This window comes from Capra hircus, chromosome 3, assembly GCF_001704415.2.
Source record: "Capra hircus breed San Clemente chromosome 3, ASM170441v1, whole genome shotgun sequence".
Taxonomy (NCBI): Eukaryota; Metazoa; Chordata; class Mammalia; order Artiodactyla; family Bovidae; genus Capra; species Capra hircus.
The window spans coordinates 61748598-61767853 of NC_030810.1; the positions used below are offsets into that span (position 1 = coordinate 61748598).

General features: G+C 36.8%; 1 protein-coding gene across 8 annotated transcripts in view; it reads right to left on the minus strand.

Annotated features, from left to right (window-relative positions):
- SSX2IP (SSX family member 2 interacting protein) overlaps positions 402-19256 on the minus strand; it is a 59492-nt gene continuing 40637 nt past the window's right edge. For 3 of the 8 annotated variants that reach the window (XM_018045682.1, XM_018045677.1, XM_018045683.1), the window contains 9 exons: positions 18807-18942; positions 16200-16275; positions 15941-16118; positions 12001-12151; positions 10410-10546; positions 9896-10069; positions 6924-7038; positions 6292-6457; positions 402-2551 (listed from right to left, as the gene is read on the minus strand). In XM_018045682.1, the coding sequence (XP_017901171.1) occupies positions 2374-2551; positions 6292-6457; positions 6924-7038; positions 9896-10069; positions 10410-10546; positions 12001-12151; positions 15941-16118; positions 16200-16275; positions 18807-18942 (1311 nt within the window). In that variant the 3' untranslated portion in view covers positions 402-2373. Of the gene's footprint in view, positions 2552-6281; positions 6458-6923; positions 7039-8019; positions 8170-9895; positions 10070-10409; positions 10547-12000; positions 12152-15940; positions 16119-16199; positions 16276-18806; positions 18943-19256 lie in introns of those variants that run through there. The other 5 variants (XM_018045680.1, XM_018045679.1, XM_018045678.1 and 2 more) reach the window with 5 other exon arrangements.

Here is a 19256-nt window from a genome sequence, read left to right on the forward strand (position 1 = left end):
ACAGGGAGGCCTGGCATGCTGCAATTCACGGCGTCGCAAAGAGTCGGACACGACTGAGCGACTGAACTGAACTGAACTGAAACAAGAAGACATTTAAGATGGTCAGGAGGGCTTCCAAGCAAAAGTGAACATGGTGCTCTCATGCACCATCATAGCTAAATGCAAGACTGCCACATGGCTCAACTACTAGAACACAGCAAATACCTACAGAAGGAAGGGAAACAAACTCTAGTAGGAGTTTTATATGTGGAGTCAGGAGTTATCCAGCATGGAAACCTTTTTAACATTTTGGGAAGCTTTGAGAAACTAGGAACCACTGTTAGAGCTGAAACGTAACTGACACTGTTAAGTAAAACACATGACTTCTGGCAGATCTATGCACACTTTTTTCAAAAGTATGATGACCCTGGCTTTCATTTTGTTTCTTTCACACCTGAGATTTCAAAGTAAGTCTCAAGGGAATTTTTCTTTTCAATAAGAGAATTCAACCAACTCCAAAATGGAAAGAAAAAACATGCTGCTTTGTAGAAATTCATCACTATGAAATGCAACATTCCCTAAAATAAGATCTAATTTAAAAACTAGAGCAAGTTTCTAGCCAAGTATATCATGGAAACCCCTGAAAAAAACACCCAATTCTTGACAAATATATCACTATTTAGAAAATTTGCTTTTCTTTGATATCATTATTGCTCAGTTCAGTTCAGTCGCTCAGTCACGTCCGACTCTTTCCAAGTAGCCAAAGAATTATACCACCAGCTGTTTCTTCCTTTGGAATATGGTACTATTTCTGAAATTCTGCATAATTTCTAATATTTTAAATGGTAAAGAAAGGGCATGCACCAAGCTGAATGTAGTGAGTGACTAATTTGCTTTTACTCAAGAGCCAGCTTTTTGAGACTGTAACTGCAGTACTTTCACTAATGTCTTATAAGATACTCAATGATATGCTATTAGCCCTGAAAAAGTTTTCTATACAGTGAGTGGGTGACAAAAGTACTATTTAACACGACAAATTTCAATGGGACAGCCATAACCAGGTGAGTGAATATAAATGGTTAAGACTGCTAGAAAATGGGAAGGCAGATGGGCCTCAACTACAATACCTGCAGCAAGGACTGGGTATGTGTAGGTTTCTACATGCAGAGATAAATAAGGGTTAGGTACTTAAAGCTTTCTGATGAAAACCCTGGAAAGGGCTTGGGCCCACACTTACATTATTCTTACTATAAATAATAACAACAGTAACAACCATGAAGAAACATGCAATTAGTCCAGAAAATAAAACAAGTCTGTCCAGAGTATCATAGTATCTGGACTATAAAGTCTGATAATTTATGTTGTCAGATTCCCTTATTACTAAATATCTCATTGAAAAATTATTAAAGAATTATTGGCAACTATACAAAGCCTTTGCTGGTACAGGCGTTACAGTATGGGTACCCATCCGGTAAAGAAAATATCACCATCCAAACATCTTAAATATCAGTATCTTCTAACATCGAAGTATCCTAAGCCAATACTCTTAAATTGTTTTATCCAAAGGTACTCTAATCATCTTACCTCTGTTACCCTAAAATCAACAGTCCTTTGAAAATTGTAATATCCTTCATATTAAAAAAACCAATGCTATAGAAATCTCAAAAATGGAATGTTAGTAATGTTAATTATCTAAAGAACTTGGCTTCATGGAATAGCTTTTGAGTATTTATTGCTCAGATGGGTTCAAAAACTTCTTAAACATAATGCTGCAATGGCTTTCATACATCTGTAACAGAATATCACTAATAAAAATTTACCGGCATGAAATACTATAATTATGGATGTGTAAAATCTTTAAATCTTAAAGCCTCTTAACATAATCATGTATATCTATGTACAAAACATACATAAACTTCACTTTATTTAAAACATATGAAAGAGGGAATTTCAAATCACATTAAACATAATAAATATAGAACTTGCTTTGTTAAAAATCTACAGTATACATTCAAGGAAAGGCTAAACTTCCAATGCCAACTATGTATGAGACAAAATTAAACATTTACAATAATCAGTTTCCTAAAAGTGCTATTTTTAAGATCTATAATAGGAAACTCATTCTAGTGCTTTGTTTTCATCCAAACATGTATACATTCCTTTATTCACAGAACCAGATGCTTCTGTTACTAAAAATACATATCCAAAGTTTTTATATCCTTTTAAATAGATTTAACATTTTAGTTCTTTGGGGAGGAACAGGGAAGTCCAAACAAACAACACAGACCACCTTAAATTATTAAGAGATCACTGACTTTATAACATGCCCTGTTTCAACTCAGATGTGAAATCTGATGACCATGTTAATGAAAAAAACACTCCCTGTTCATATATCTAAGGTAAGTCATCCTTCTCTACATGAGAACTTGTGTAGGCCAAGGAGCATCCACTATAGCAACCTTCCTGTGACCCAGGCCTTGACGACATGCTCCACTTCTGATTTGTACATTCTCTTCCAACCTGATTTGGCTTAGTTTCTTCAGGGGTGATATTCAGTACATTGATTGAACTGCTGGGGAAAGAAAGGCAGATCTTAATTATTATCTCCTCCCTTCATACCTTAGATATGCCTGAATGTCTAAAATCTGATTTCTCCCTTGCCCCATGCTAAACAAAAATTTTGAGGACACACTGGTCAAGAACATACAAGTGCTTTAACATGGTCTAGTCTAATTTATTACTTTGATCTATCCATCTATTTATTTATCTGTTCAGTCTACTCTGAAGGATGCTACCCAACCACAGCCTAAGGCAGACAGATAACATGTGAATTTTGAAAGCTAATGTCTCCCATACCACAATGTCCTAGTCTTTTTATGCTTTCTTTCTTCACTCATTGATTTGTTCATGCACGCTTGCATCCTCCATCCATTCAGCCATGCAGATATTTAATGAGGGCCTACAAAGTAGTGAAGAGTCTAGGCCCGAACAGATGGTTTAGGTTCACATCCCAGCTGGACCACTTAGTGCATCATTTCTGGCAAGTTAAGCCCTGCTGTTCTTCAGCTTCCTCAGCTGTAAAGTGGAAATAATAATAGAACCCATAACTCATAGGCTTGAGGTGGAAACTAAATGAGTTAACACACACTAAGCACGTGTGATGATGCTCAGTTAACTTTAAGTGTCAGACAACAACAATTTAAGTGTCTGAACACTGACACAGCCCCCTAACCTCAGAGATACTGTCTGAGGTATGCTCTGCAACCAGCCCCAAAGCAAGGAAATTTAGTTAAATGACTACTTGCAAATCATGGGCTGAGCCAATGAACAATACATTTTTATCAACTAAATAGCTTAATTTTTTCCATAAAACTTATTTTCCCTAAATATTCATTTTTTGATGTGACTTTGGTTAATAACTCAACCTTATAATGTGGCAATCCTTAAAAAAATTAAGGTGCTCCAATTCTAAAACTCTAAACCAAAAACACTGACAATTTTATACTTATTTGCTTTAAAAAAAAAAAAAAAAGGCACTTGCTTATAAATCAGATTCAGAATCCCTGCCATCTCAGATGAGATTAGATCAATGGTGAACTAAGTTTCCTACATAACTTAGTACGTGAGTTACTTTGCCGTTACTTTGCTGTAACGTGAGTTACAGCTGATATGTAAAATTCCACTCTACAGTGAAGGAGGAATGAGGATGTGCTATAGAAATTAGGCATAAATACTCCTAATTATTTTGCCATAATCTTATTACAAACCCAGATCCAAAGTGCTTGAAGATCAGAAATTCAAATACACCAAATAATTAAAAATTTCAAGGCCGATGTCAAGCTGCACAGCTTCTTGCTTGATAACTAGTCACATGACTCTTATTTTATCCTCAGAGGCCAGCAACTGGGAATAGCTTAATGAAATTTTCTTAAGCTCCAAAATTCTGTTTCTATGCCACTGATACTGTTCAGTGTAGCTCTTGGGATACAAGAAACAGAAAAGCATTTTTAGAATCCACTTATGCTTACATATATTTTTATATGCTGCTACTGAAGGTTTACAAAGGGCCAAGTACTGTTTTAAGTGCTTTACATATACTGGCACTGCATCTCACACAGTACCCTTAATGTAGGTACTAAATGTTGGCCTTTTTATTAAACACAGAGTCTTCAAGGAGTTATAACTAAAAATAATTATGTAAAAAGGTAAAAATTCTAAATATATAAATATAATTGAGGCAACTAGGCTACATTCTCCTTTAGGTACAGAATGCATTATAAGCATACTTCATTTTATTGCATTTCAACTTACTGTACTCTTTGCAGATATTGTATTTTTTACAAACTGAGGGTTTATGGCAATCTTGGGTTGTTTCCTAGTGATAAAGTATTTTTTAATTATGGTAGGCACACTGTTCTCTAAATACACTGCTACTGCACACTCAATCAATAACAATACAGTGTAAACACAACTTTTACATGCACTGGGAAGCCGGCAAGTTCGAGTAGCACACTTTGTTGTGATATTCCCTTTTGTCTCAATGGTCTGGAGCTGAGTCTGCAACATCTCTGAGGGCTGCCTGCATTTGTGAATTGCAACTAGAATGTGTATCTAAATCTATACGCAGAGTTTTGATTGGTCAATTTGGGGGTTTCAATAACATTCTACACATATACTCTGAGCTTACATTATCTTTTGATTGTAAATTAAACAAACTTTACCCTCCCACATTTAACCCATCAGTCAACCCACTGGCTCTAACTGCAGAATACAGCCTAAATCTAAGCATAGCCCTATCTTCAGGTTATGACCCCAGAGTCCAGATGACTACATCTCTCATGTCCACTCCACTGACGTCTTCTAACTGGGTCTCCTGGCTTATACTACTGGCTTCTACAATCTGTTTATCACATAATAAAATGAAGTCATCTTTTTAGAACTTAGATTTTTAAAAAATCATGCTCTCACTTATAAGGTCTCCAATTGTCTTCCAATGCCTTAGAACAATCCTACTTACAAGTACAGACTAACATAGTTTACAAATGAAATCTTAAGTGCATCATGGGGGGAAGGTGTCAAGCACAGCAGGGTTGTATACAAACATATTAGTCATGAGTTGACAACTAATGAACCTGGGTGATGGGTACACAGGGACCCTGACCGTATTCTCTTTATATCTGTATATATTTGAACTGTTACATAAAATATTACTTCTCACCTTCACACCACTTGGTTTTGCTCGCACAAACACACCTGTGTCCTACTTCAGGGTCCCTACACTTGCCTGGAGGGCTCATCCCCCAGTCTTTTTTTGCCCCTCCATATTTAATATTTAGAGCCCGAATCCTTTTAAAAGTCAACTATAAAATAGAATGCCTTGTCCTTTTCTAAAACTTCATATTTTTGTTTAAAAATTCTTAAATTTTGTTTCAAAAATGGACAATTATTGGTTCAAGGGCTATTTGGCCTCTTCAGCACTGGGCTCCATGCCAGTCTGTCACTGGACAGGCCAAGTGTACGCCAGCCCCAGCTCCTGCGGTTCTGAGATGCCTGGCCAGGTCCAAGCGCCACTATCTCCTACTTTAACGGAGAGGAACGAGATCATGCCACACGTTGCAACATAGCCCTTTGCTCTTTTCTGTTCTTCTCTACCTCCCTAGGAATGTTCCATCTGCTTAGTTCAAAATTAATCTTGAAATAGGCTCTGAGGTAGTGCTGACATTATACCTTAGAAAATGATTTAACAACTTAAGACCAAGGAAAATACTGAAATGCAGCAGTTAAAAGCAGTTATCTGGCTTTCCTGGGGGGTGTGGAGCAACTCTGCCTGTCCTGTCACCCTTGGATACAGATCCTCGTCACCAGTCAAGGGAAGGTAGCTTTTCTCAGGTCTTTGTCCTTCCACATCCATAACATGGGCATACCACATGAGATGCTTAAAGAGGTACTCTACAGAAACTATCAATGCAATATCCTTCTATTCAATACAATTAAAATATTAAGTAACTCCTGAGATAAGACTGTACTTTAAGTTGTATTTTACCCGTGAAATGAAAAGAATCACATATGTATATGACTCCGCGCCCAGAAGACAGCGACCAGAGCTACCTTGCTCACCACTGTATTCCCCACATTAATAGGCATCTCTATGTAATGGATACCCAATAAATATGTGTACAATGAATGAGTCAATCTATTCAGTTCCTCTTCAGAGCCTTTACTAGTCCTCATCCTAGACAGGCCAGCTCTTCCTTCACAACGCCTCTCTAGCACTGTAACAAGTGTGTGAGGAGATCACCTACAGGCCAGTACCTATGTTCAGATGCACAAGAACGTGTCTGGCAAAAGTCTGAAGTAGAAGGAGAAGCAGGAAGAGACTTAGTCAGTTTAGACGTGCAAACTGGAGACCCGCTAGGCACACCGTGAGGCTTCTTTTGCCGTGACCTCGAGTGTAATGTAGGGGTGTCCCGATCAGAACCTGTTAAAAAAAGGAAGAAAAAGAAGGAAGAAAAAAAGGCAGTACATATGAGGAAGCATTAGTAATAAATACACTGAAGGTAATCAACTAGGACCCTAGACTAGGTTCCTTTGCAGCTCTAAGGGAGGTGTGAGAACAATCTGAATATCTTCTGTACGTATGAGTGTAGTCTAGCTAATCTGGTGAACTTTGCTACGTTCAGTCCACAAACATTTAGGAGGATCTAGTTTAAAAAATATTTCTAGATTGTGGATTTTCAAAACTTGACATTACACTCACAAAAGTTGTCTTCGGTATGCAAAATCCTCCTGTCATTTCTATTTTGGTTACAGTAAATTAAAATATCAAAGTTGACTTTTATTCCAATTAGAGAGTTTTTACTGGTGACTGCTAAAGTTCTATATTAATAACCTACAGTACTTTATTTACATGTATTTTCAGATTAAAAAGCTTACGAAGTACTCACTTCCTGAGAAGGCACTGAAAAGTTTCACATTTTCTGAGTTCTGGTGGTCAAAGGTAGTCATATTTAAAAACTGTTGCTTTAACCAACTGGCTCTTTCTTCTTCAAATGCCTTTCTCTACCGTAACAAGCAAACCAAAAAAACAATGATCAGTATTTCAACATTCACACAGTTGCCATTTTGCACGATTTCTCTAGGTATTTGTGCTTGCTCTCTGACTATCTCTATATATTAAGTGAAAGGAATTAACCCTAGAAAACCAAAATTAAATCTCATCTAAGAAAGCTGTTAAAAATAAAAATTCACCTGTTTCTCCTAACAAGTCAACTACTATTTTCACATCAATTCTGAATAAATTCAAGAGTATAACACAGAATAAGCACATTAGCATAACTTTAAACATACAGAATATCAGCATAACTTTTGAACATACAAAACATGGTAAATATAAGATTACAAACAACAGAAAAATACCCCATTGTAAACTAATCACTTGGGGAAGAAAAAGGCTTCACTGAGCACCGCTCTCTTCCTCAAGCCACGGCCCAGGGCCTAGCAGCCCTCATCACTTAGGACCACAAGAGGGCGTATGTGAAACCTCCCCCTTCTGAAGGCGCAGGGGATGGAGCCTAAATTCTCCCTCACCTCTCAGGTCTCCGTTTCAGGGAGATGCGTATGCAAAGTAACAAGAGTATCTCTTGGATTGGCACGGAGAGAGGTGAGGGATATGAGCTCAGAAACAGAGGTGATCCCGTAAGACGGGAGAAAATGCTAGCACAAACTGTCTGTTTCCTGAGGAAGACAATAGCTATAGATAACACAGAATTTCGTAATGAAGGAGGAAGGCGTCAGCTACTTAAGATAACATACAGTCTTTCATTCATAAACATTAATACAAAATCATGGATCAACAGACATTTGAAGAAAAGTAATAGCATAAAAGAAAAATGCCAGGAGAAATAGAGAGAACTGGCCATGGGTAAAGCTCAAGGCAAGTTTTTTTAAGATAACACAAATTATCAGACAGACTTAAAGACATCTGCAAAATATAATACGAGACACAAAACAAAAAATACACTATAAAACTTAAAAGATAAATTGTGAAGTAAAAACTCAGTGGATGAAGTGAAAAATCAAACTGACCTTGCTGAATACCAGGTTGGTGATGCACAAGATAAAAGAGAAAATATTCCCGAATTCGGAACATAAAGTCAATCTATAGATGTAGTCAGAAGGCCAAATATTTGTCTAGCAGAAGTTCCAAAATGCAAGAGAAGTCAGAGAAGGAAAAAATACAGAATTGAAGAAAATATCCCTGAACTGAAGAAATAGAGCATCTTCAGGTTAAAAGGAGCTACCCAGACCTACCCTGGTAAAATTTCAGAACTCTTAATTTAAGAACATAAAATTTCAAAAGCTTCCACAGAGGGGCAAAAACAGCACAGCTGTCTAAAATTAACCCAGGGTATTTTATAACCAGGCTGCTCATGAGCAAAATCAAACAATGGAAGAATCAGAATAACTCACAGTTTTGAAAGGAAAAGTTGGAAAACAATTCTACATCCAGGCAAACCAATCAAGTATGAATATATTTTTGGATAGTCCAGAATTCAGAATATTTTTCACTCACACACACTTGTGAAAAAATTACTCAAGAAGGTAATACAACAGATTGAAAAAGGAACCCAAGAAAGAGAATATGAGATAGAAGTTGAACCTGATTCAGAAATCATAAAGCAAGCACACACAAAAAAGTCAAAGAATTTACTGCAGATTCTCTTCTGCGTGACAGTTTTAACAACAAAGAATACTATATAAAAGTGTCCAAACATATTACTTGGCCATAGAATGAATATTAATATAATCACAGTGTTATCAATGTTCTTTCTGGTTTTCCATTCTTAAATCTCAATCTTGGACAAAGTACTTACACTTGAATTTGTACTAAAAATCAGAGTATAAATGTGGTAACACTTGACAGTGAAAAATAGCATCACTGACAAAAACTGAGGAGTCGAGGGGTAAGAGCAGTGCAACAAGGGTAACTACAAGGACGCCCTCACCTTCCATTTCAGGGATAAACCCATCCTGTCTAACGCTGAGCAAACATGGAATGGAAGCATTAAACAAATTTACTCAGAGTAAAAAAATCAACCAGGAGAAACAGTTCTTTAAAAATTAGCTTAAAAAAGTAACAATATTATGAAGAAATCATATGTATATGAGAAATAGTGTAGATGGGAGCTCTGGTAAGGGCACTAAACTCCTTGTGTTTCATAATGGGGAGTCAATAGGCTGACTGTAAGAAAAAAGGCTGAATTTTATTCAAGCTAAAATAGTTTTTCCCAGAAGAATCATAAACCTTCAATAGTGGTACCTCTGAGGAATGAAACTGAGAAGAAGGAAGGATACTTTCACACCTTGTAGCTTTTTGGAATGAGTTTCTTTTTTTAAATCATGTCCAGACATTACTTCTCTAGGTTTTGATAGGGAAATAATGCATGTAATACACTACTAAATAAAAAAGTGAGCTGCTGAAGTGCACACACACACAGTTCATCCCTGGGTAAGGCAATGGCGATACACTGTACTCTCCCTTCCCTTAAAAAAAAACCCAAGACACTCTCTTGGTTGAACTCTCTCCTGACTTTACACCTACTAACAGTGGAGAGATGACAGATGCCCAGAAGAAATCTCCTTCGTGAAGCGAAACTCTGAACAGCAGAAAGCTACCCAGAAGGCATGACAAATGCCTAGTTTTTTCAATATAAAATTTTTTTCAATTCCCAAATCTGAAGGTAAAATGATACACCTCTATTACAGCTTCCGTTTCAAGCTATTTTGTGAAATCACTGGTAAAATACTTGAGGAAATGTACAGCAAAAAAACAAAAAATAAGAACTTCAATGCATTCTAGTGAGGCTTCTCCAGGACCTTCAAACATTCTACAAGGAAGGCCAATTGCTTAGAATACCTCCAATCCTAGGCGAATAGCTGCTTCTGTAAAGCTTCGTCTTTCCTTCTCGAAATTCTTTTTCTGCTCTTTGAAAAGGGACCACTCTTCTTTGAGGCGTTCCTTTTCTTCCAACAAGTAACAGTCTCGTAGCAGTGAAGTGGTGTCATCATCACATGCAGTAGCGAGCTGCTGCTATTAAATTTTAACACATAGTAAGTTCCAGAGGGTCCCTGCAACACTCCAACAAGTTGAAATGAAAGCAAGCAAAAAAAGCAGGCCTAACTTCAGGGCAAGGAGAGAGATGATGAAGAATCAGAAAGTCAATGGAAATGAGAAGCCTCATTTCCCAAATGCTTCTACTCTAAAAGGCAAAGCATCGACTAATGATGCTTTGTGGTCTATCTGCTAGCAAGCAGAGAACTTAGACTGTAAAACATATCTTACGAAATAAAGGAGCAAAAATCTAGTAAGATTCAATAAAATCCTGACCCTTCACAGGGGAGAACAGCTTTAAAAGGTGTCCTGCGTTTACCTGTAAAAGTTGCTGCTGAGTTTTAATCATCTCTTTACACTGCTGAATTTCCAACTCGAGTTTTTCAGTTTCTTGTTCATGGTCTTGTCGTGAGATTACATCTTCGTCATTAAAACCTTCTAAGTGTACCTTTGAAACTAATACAAAACCAATAATTTGACATAAACCTTATAGTCTCCATTTTAGTTTATGGCATTTGGGGACATATATTTAAAAATCAAGAAATAAATTTAAAAATCAGAAAGGTTTTCCCTTTCTGGAATCTCAAAGGTTTTCTAAAAGGTAGTTATTTCTTTTGTCCTTTAAAAACTCCACTAGCTATAATAACATAGAATAAAAGGTATATTATTTAACACTAAAATATTTTTTTAAGTAAGCAACTGTAATGAGTTCGTGGTAACTATAAATTCATGCTATTTCTGGACTAAATGATACCCTTACTTACAAAATTCTATTTCCAACATTTAACCTGTAATTTGTATTCATTCAAGATGATGTCCTAATTAGAAACGCAAACCTATGTTCCCAGAAAAATTAACGTTCATAAACTATACTCTTTTGACACTTCCTCAAAGATCAGTGCAAGATTACAAATCTTGCTGTTATTAAATCTGACAAATATCAGGTCCAAAAATACTTGCTATTTACTAATAGACAGTGATAAATGAAATCAACAAAACCTCATGTATAAATTAATTTTGATACTTTAATTGTTCTGACTTCACTTTTTAAGACAATTAGCACTGAGATTGTCATTTCTGACCATTTAGAATAAATTTTCTTTAAGTAGACTGCATTTACTTAACAGACGTCTTAATTTTCTTGATTTAAAAACATGCAAGCTTGAACAAATATAAAATGTTAAGGATATACTCATCAACATTAATCTACTATGTATCTATAATGACAGGAAGTGGTTATCTAAAAATAATACACTGTTGAGTGAAAAAAGAACAGTGTAGAAAAAAACAAGTAATATTCAATTTATGGTTTGTAGACATTTAAAATAAGTATTTTGCAAATGCAGAAAGGTCTAGAAAGGTATGCACAAAGCTGTTAAGTGTTACACATAGGGAACAGAGACCTGACTGTTCTCTTGGGTTAGCCAAAAAGTTTATTTGGATTCTTCAATAAGATCTTATGGACAAACCTGAATGAAGTTTTTGGACAACCCAATACCTTATATACTTCCTGATATTTTGAATCAAATGTCTATTACTTTGAAAATAATTTAAAAATGAATTATTTGCAACTTAAGAATATGCAAGTATCTATGAATAATAAGAAAAAGGTATATATTTATACTATATTATGATTGATATTTCCTGATTGCCAAGATATAGTAGAAGACCCAGTTTACTTTATTCAACTGTCTTCTGCACTTGGAATGGATGGACAATAAGATGTCCTTTTTTGAGAGATTCTGAGAGCAAAGCATATTTTCTCAAACCGCACATCTGGAAGTAGGCAGAATTTTGCTTTTCAAATTGCCAAGCTAAGCTAAGGACTTTAGTCTGAGCCTGTACATGACTTTCCAAGTCGGCTTCCTGAGTGTCACAGCTTACTCTATCTGCATTCAGGCGGTACTTACCTTGGTTATCAAGTTTTTCTACGTGACTTTTCAAAATTCTCCACTGTTTTCTGATGCTATTGGTAAGCTGCTCTCTCACAGTCTCACAGGAAAGGTCCCATATACTCTCTCTACTCAACTCCCCAGCATCCTCTTCAACATCAGAGATAACCTACAAGTGGCCAGAGATGAGAGGGAAAGACCAATATCTTAAAAATGATTTGAGACACTTCAGACAAAAATCATCAGACTGATGGTCAGAGACACATATCAAAATCATTTCTATGTTGTATGTGCAACATAAATGACCTAGTTCTTAACATAAATGTCTTAAGAAAAAATGATTAATACTGGAGATAGAAATTCCCCAATTCAGGTCTCTTTAAACCTGAATTTGAAGCCAAACACAGTTAGTGACAAAGGCATGGAGCTGTGTGAGGAAGAGCCTCACAACCTGTCTCATGCTGTGTGAGGTGCTTTCACATGTCAACTGGTCCTCAAATCATGTTAGCATGTGAGGAAACTGAGGCTTAGAGAGGCAGACTATCCCGATGTCACACAGCTCTAATCCAACCTGCTTCCAATTTTGGCTGTTCAGACAACTAAAACTGTGAAAAAATCTCCAAAGTAAAAGCAACTAGTAATCCTATTTTTCTCAAATACTTTCTAAAATGAAATTGGAAATATTTTTATCTGTATTCTACCAGAACATTAAATCACTGTAAAATGTAGCAACCTTTACTACTATGATCGAATAGAATCAAAGCAGGAGAAAGAACACTACCTGCATCTACATAAAATGGTCCTAATTTGTTATTAACGTTCAGGAAAGTAGATACATATACTTAACTAATTTGAACAAGAAATATCTTCCTGGAGAAAAAAAAAGAAGAAAAGAGAAGATAAAAACAAAGAAGGGCTGATTAGACTGTTCCCACAAGCAGGGACAGAAGTGAGGTAGTGACGGAGTCTGAAGAACTGTATCAATATCTGAAGTCAGCAATGGACTGACAGAGGTCAGGATCTCCCAGGGAGCACAGATGAGGGAAAAGCCCAGGGTATGGCTCACTATGACTCTGGTTCTTTCCAATCAACATTCTGGAGCTAGCTGACAATAATTTTTCCAAGGAGCTACACCATGTCTGCTATACATTTCAAGGAATACCAGAACACTACAAATTCATTATTAAAATTAATAATTTCCAGATTGAGTGTAAAACCATTAAATGAAGACTAAAAAACACTGAGCAAAAAAAAAATCACCACACTTAACTTGAATTTTGGGTATATATTTTGGCTACAATTAAGTCAGCAAAATAAAAAATGAAAACTTGGATGCTAACTAGGCATTCCAAAGTTTTACTAATAAGCCTAAATCTTTCCCTCAAGTAAGGAATAGCTGAATTACTTTTAGGAGAAATTGGATCTAGAGAAAGATCTTCTAAAACTAAGAAATATACAAGAAATTATTGTTTCTCCAAACTTCAGCATTTGAATTATGAAAAACTATACAGGATACTATCATTTGTATTAAATTTAATTTAATTTTTAAATAAATTTAGTTTAAAAGACACTTGCTCCTTGGAAGAAAAGCAATGACAAACCTAGACAGCGTATGAAAAAGCAGAGAGACGTTACTTTGCCGACAAAGGTCTGTCCAGTCAAAGCTATGGTCTGGTAGTCATGTATGGATGTGAGAGTTGGACCATAAAGGAGGGCGAATGACAAGGAATTGATGCTTTTGAACTGCTGTGTTCAAGAAGACTCTTGAGAGTCCCTTGGACTACAAAGAGATCAAACCAGTCAATCCTAAAGAAAATCAACCCTGAATATTCATTGGAAGAACTGATGCTGAAACTGAAGCTCCAATACTTTGGCCACTTGATATGAAAAACTAACTCATTAGAAAATACCCTGAGCTGGGAAAGACTGAACGTGGGAGGAAACAGGAATGAGAGAGGCAGAGATGGTTGGATGGCATCATCAACTTGATAGACCTGAGTCTGAGCAAGCTCTGAGAGATGGTGAAGGACAGGGAAGCCTTGTATGCTGCGGTCCCTGGGGTCACAAAGAGTCAGACACAACTGAGAGACTGAACAATAACAACAACTATCATTTCAGAAAGACCTCCTTCACTTACCACGTACTTTTGCTGACTAAAAGTTGGTAATGAGAGGTGAGGAAAGGCTGGGCCCAAAACTGAAAAACTAGAGGAGTTATAGGAACGATGCCAACCCTGGCAAAGTGTTAGCGAGTTATGAACTGACCCAAAGTGATGGAAAACCTTTCAGAGAAAAGGTTAATTAAGGGAATATAAGATGTCAACATCAAGCAGATCTCAAATTGGAGAGTCTAAAAGAACATTCAGGTTCTTCTTTAAAGAAGAAAAAAAAAGGTAGAAGATGAGCTTATCAGTTAGACTGATTTTTGATACTACAAAATAATCCTCAGATACAGGTTAAAAAGGGGCTTCCCAGGTGGTGCTAGTGGTAAAGAACCCGCCTGCCAATGCAGGAAACGTAAGAGACATGGGTTCGATCCCTGGGTCAGGAGCATAGCAACCCACTCCAGTATTCTTGCCTGGAAAACTCCATGGACAGAGGAGCCTGGGGGGCTACAGCCCATGGGATCACAAAGAGCTGGACACAACTGAAGCAACTTAAACTTAGCATGGCTCAGCACATGTTAAAAAACAAGTCTGGTGACTTACTGGTAATTTTAGCACTTTCCATCAAAATCGTCATTTTCACATTTTAGTTACTAATGTGAACTTGCCTGAATTTAAATGTCTATGTAAAGAACTAAGTTTAAAAAACTTTTCACCAATATATGACTTGTTTTTTTCAGACCTCTACACATTAGGCCCTTATCAAATGATTTCCCTAGGCTTTCTATCTCAAAAATACCTACTAAGGGGTAATTCAAATGTGACTTTCTGTGATGCCTTCCATAGTTGTTTTGTTTTATACACTGCATCACTCTATGTACCTGTTAATGTGTATAATAATCACTTCTCTATATACCTATCTCTCTCAAAAAGAGCTTCTTGCAGGATGCAATGGTCTGAATGCTTGTGTTCTCTCAAAACTCATATGTTGAAATCCTAACCTCACAGCATTAACAGGTGGGTGACCTTAAGTAAGTGAACAGATCATGAAGGTGTAGCCTTCATAAATGGGGCCCCTGAGTTCTCTCGCCTCTTCCCACCAGATGAGGACAAAAGTCAGCAATCCAACCAGGAAAAGGGCCCTCACGGACACCCACTCTGCTGGCACCCAGATTTTACATTTCAGTCTCCAGAATTGTGAGAAAACTTCTTGTTTTTTATAGGCCAACCAGCCTACGGTACTCTGCTTTAGCAGCCTGAACTAAGACAAAGCAAACAGTCAAAATCTTCTAAGCTTTTCCTTTCCAGGGATTAGAACACATAACAGACATTCAATAAATTCATGGACTAAGTGATCATTTGGTTCACAAAGTTAGTAAGCGTTTCACTCTGGAAAGTAAAGCCTGAAGTTACTGAAAACTGAAGCTACTTAAAGGACACTTGGCACAATGCTTAGAAGCAGGGGCTGTGGAGTGAGACAGCCTTGGATTCAAATTCTAGTTTTATCATATGTTGACATTAAACTGGCTTTTGTGCCTCAGTTTCCTCACCTACAAAAACAGGGACAATTACAGTACCAAAGCCATCAAGTTATTGTAAGACATAAGTGAGACAATGTGCTTTTCAGGGTGCGTGGCACAGACCGAGTCCCCAGAAAACCATTTCCATCATTTCCCAGGACACGTCAGGATACTTAGAGGGACATTTTTTGGGGTTGTCAGAGTGACTGGGTGTAGCATAGCAGTATCAACAGCAGTATCAACATAGCAAAATATCAACAGTGACCTATCTACTGTTTTACTTATTCTGATGAGCCATTTGAAGACTATATTAAGAGAGGAAAGAGCCACTTACAGTTCCTGTACTATCATCTGCTCTTTCTCTAGGTTTCTGCTTTTGGGGAGAAAGAAGAGAAATCATTTCCTTTTTCATTTGCTGAAGAACCTTCTTAAGTTCAGCATTTTCCATTAGGATTTGTTTCTGACGATATTCATAATCATTCAAGAGAATTTTATACATTTCATCTTCATTCCTGAGAAAGAAACTGTCAGTATGAAAACGCAGTAGAGAAAGGGAAGTCTGGTGAAACGTGTCAGTTTCAATCGTGCTTTACCTGGCTTCGGTTTTACCCGTCCTCCAGGAGCCTCTTTTGCCATCAGCTCGCCCCACATAATTTAAAACTTCCATAGCTACAAACATGAACACAAAGAACAAAACCAATTCTTACATTACATGTTTAAGTGTTTAAAACCCTAACACTCTATATGCATGAGGGACATAAGTTAACCTGGTATACAGATTAGGATTTGGGCTCAAACAGCCCAGAGTTTAAGTTTCCATTCCATCATTCATAAACATCTTGGCAAGTTATAACTGCTAAGCCTGTTTCTTCATCAATGGGGTAGTAATAATAAAAGTATCTAAGAACTGTTGTGAAGATTGAAAGAAACATTGAAGTACTTAACACAGTAAGTACTTACTGTTAATTATCATTATTAAATTTTATCATCAGGGTTGACAACTATGGCCTGTAGGCAACTGCCTGATTTTTTAAATTAAATTTTTATTAGAACATAGCCTCACCATTTGTTTATGTATCTTCTATAGCTACTTTTGCACCACAATGGCAGAGTGACAAAAGACCATAGAACCCACAAACGCCAAAATATTTACTATGTGGACCTCTACAGAAAAAGCCTGCCATGCCTTGTATCTTGACCACCACTGACATCATCCTCAAAGCAGTCAAGGTTCCTAACAGTATTAATGTGTCCTCATCCCAGGTGGAGATGAAAGCAGTTGACATAAAAAGGAATAAGATGAGAGTAAGTATTGTAATTTTAGATCTGATTAAAAAATCATTACAGAATGGTCACTTCCAGTTGGGTTTGGAACAGGAAAAGAACCGCTACTGCTGCTACTGCTAAGTCACTTCAGTTGTGTCCGACTCTGTGCGACCCCAGAGACGGCAGCCCACCGGGCTCCCCCGTCTCTGGGATTCTCCAGGCAAGAACACTGGAGTGGGTTGCCATTCCCTTCTCCAATGCGTGAAAGTGAAGTCGCTCAGTTGTGTCCAACCCTCAGCAACCCCATGGACTGCAGCCTACCAGGCTCCTCCTTCCATGGGATTTTCCAGGCAAGAGTACTGGAGTGGGGTGCCATTGCCTTCTCCGAGGAAAAGAACTAGATACCCATAATAAAATGGCTCTGCTACAGAGTTAAATATTTAATAAACTTCTCTAAGTGTTACATTTTATACTTCTAGTATTTCATCCTGCTCTTTGTTATTTCTTTCATGAATGAATAAGAGGTTAACCAATCTTAAAAAGCATTAAGTGTCCAAACTGAGTTTAAGATTTATAATCTCAGAATACGTTTTTCAATTAATTTTAAATGAAAGTGTTCAAATAACTGTAACAGTGCTCCTGTACTGAATGACAGTGACACAGTCCACACTGAACCACTTGCTGGGAACAGGCTTAGCCACCATGTGACAGCTTGAAACATCTGCTCATCAGCTGTTGTATGCAAGTCCAAGTTCAGAATAATGCATAATGTGGGTTAGATGACAGCGTATAGTCCACTTGGAAACCACTCTTCAATAAATCAATGTGCAGATTTCCTGTTCCCTGAATCTTGGCAGGCCTGCATAACTTTATCTGTGTAGCTCTACTTTTGTGTGTCTGCAGTTCTCTTTTTCTGAAGTATAGTTTATTTACAATGTTGTGCTAACTTCTGCTGTATGGCTAAGTGACTCAGTTATACACACAGATACGTTCTTTTTTGTATTCTTCTCCACTGTGGCTTACCCCAGGAGACTGCATATAGTTCCCTGTGCTATAGAGTCAAATCTTCTTGTTTACCCAATCTGAATAGTTTGCATCTACTAACCCCACACTTCCAGTCCATCCCTCTCCTTCCCACCCTTCCCCTTGGCAACCAGAAGTCTGTTTTCTATGTCTGTGAGCCTGTTCCTGTTTTATAGATAGGTTCATTTGTCCCATATTTTAGATTCCACATATAAGTGACATCATATGGTATTTGTCTTCCTCTTTCTGACTTACTTCACTTAGAATGATAATCTTAAGTTATATCCATGTTGCTGCAAATGGCATTCTTTTTTATGGCTGACTAGTGCAGTTCTATTTTTTAATCTACACTATCTACCTTTTGAAAGCATGCATCAACTTAGATGAAATAAGTGGTAAATAAAAGTTTCAAAAGAATAATAGAAAAAAGTACATTTTAACAAACTTTAACTTTCACTGTCAAACTGTACTTCAAAGATGCACGCTAAAGTAACTGAAAAGAACTCCAAGTGACATGAATGATTTGGCCTGATGAACAATTTTATGAAATTAACTAAAAAAATCATACTTTTGAGACTCAGGAACTGATCCTAATTTTAATATTATCACAGTTCTTTGCTACGAAAGATTAGTGTGTCCTCTGGCTTAGCTTTCTTCTGTGGATTAATCCTACATTTGTCACGTTAAAAAAAATACATGCAATTCTTATATGCAACTAAAGTAGCAAAGCAAAACCACTATTTTTCAAGTAACCAGTTGTCTCAATTTCTAGTTCATATGGATATATACCATCTATAATCAATTATATAAAGAATGAAAATGACACTTCAGGAATTACTGAGCTCAATTCCTCTACATTTCTTAGCGTAATACTAATTTATTTCCCTTTATCTTAGCCAGCTGCTTTTTACCAATTTTTTTATCCTTCTTGTTCATAACAAGTTGATGTAAACGTTCCTTTAGTTTATTATATTCACGCTCTTTTCTCTTCATATCATGATTATACTGAGTAGCTCGACTTGCAATGATGTTTTGTAATTTCTGCACCTAAAAAAAAGAGCATTTTCTATTAAATGAGTCCCTTTTGGATTGGTAAACTCAGTTAAAATTTACAAATTCAAGAGAGAGAAGTCATCCTAGAATTCAGCTCCTCAGAATAGTTTAAAAGTTATAGGATTATTCTTCCTTCTCTATAGCCACTGGAAACCACTCTTTAAAACATCATTAAATAAAGCACATAGAGTGCTTATTTTTTAGTTCTGAAATTTCCAGCGCTTATAACTCTCTAAATTATCTTCTACACCTTTCACCCTAGGTATATAGATTCTGATCATTTAGAAACCAAAAATGCTTACGGAAGT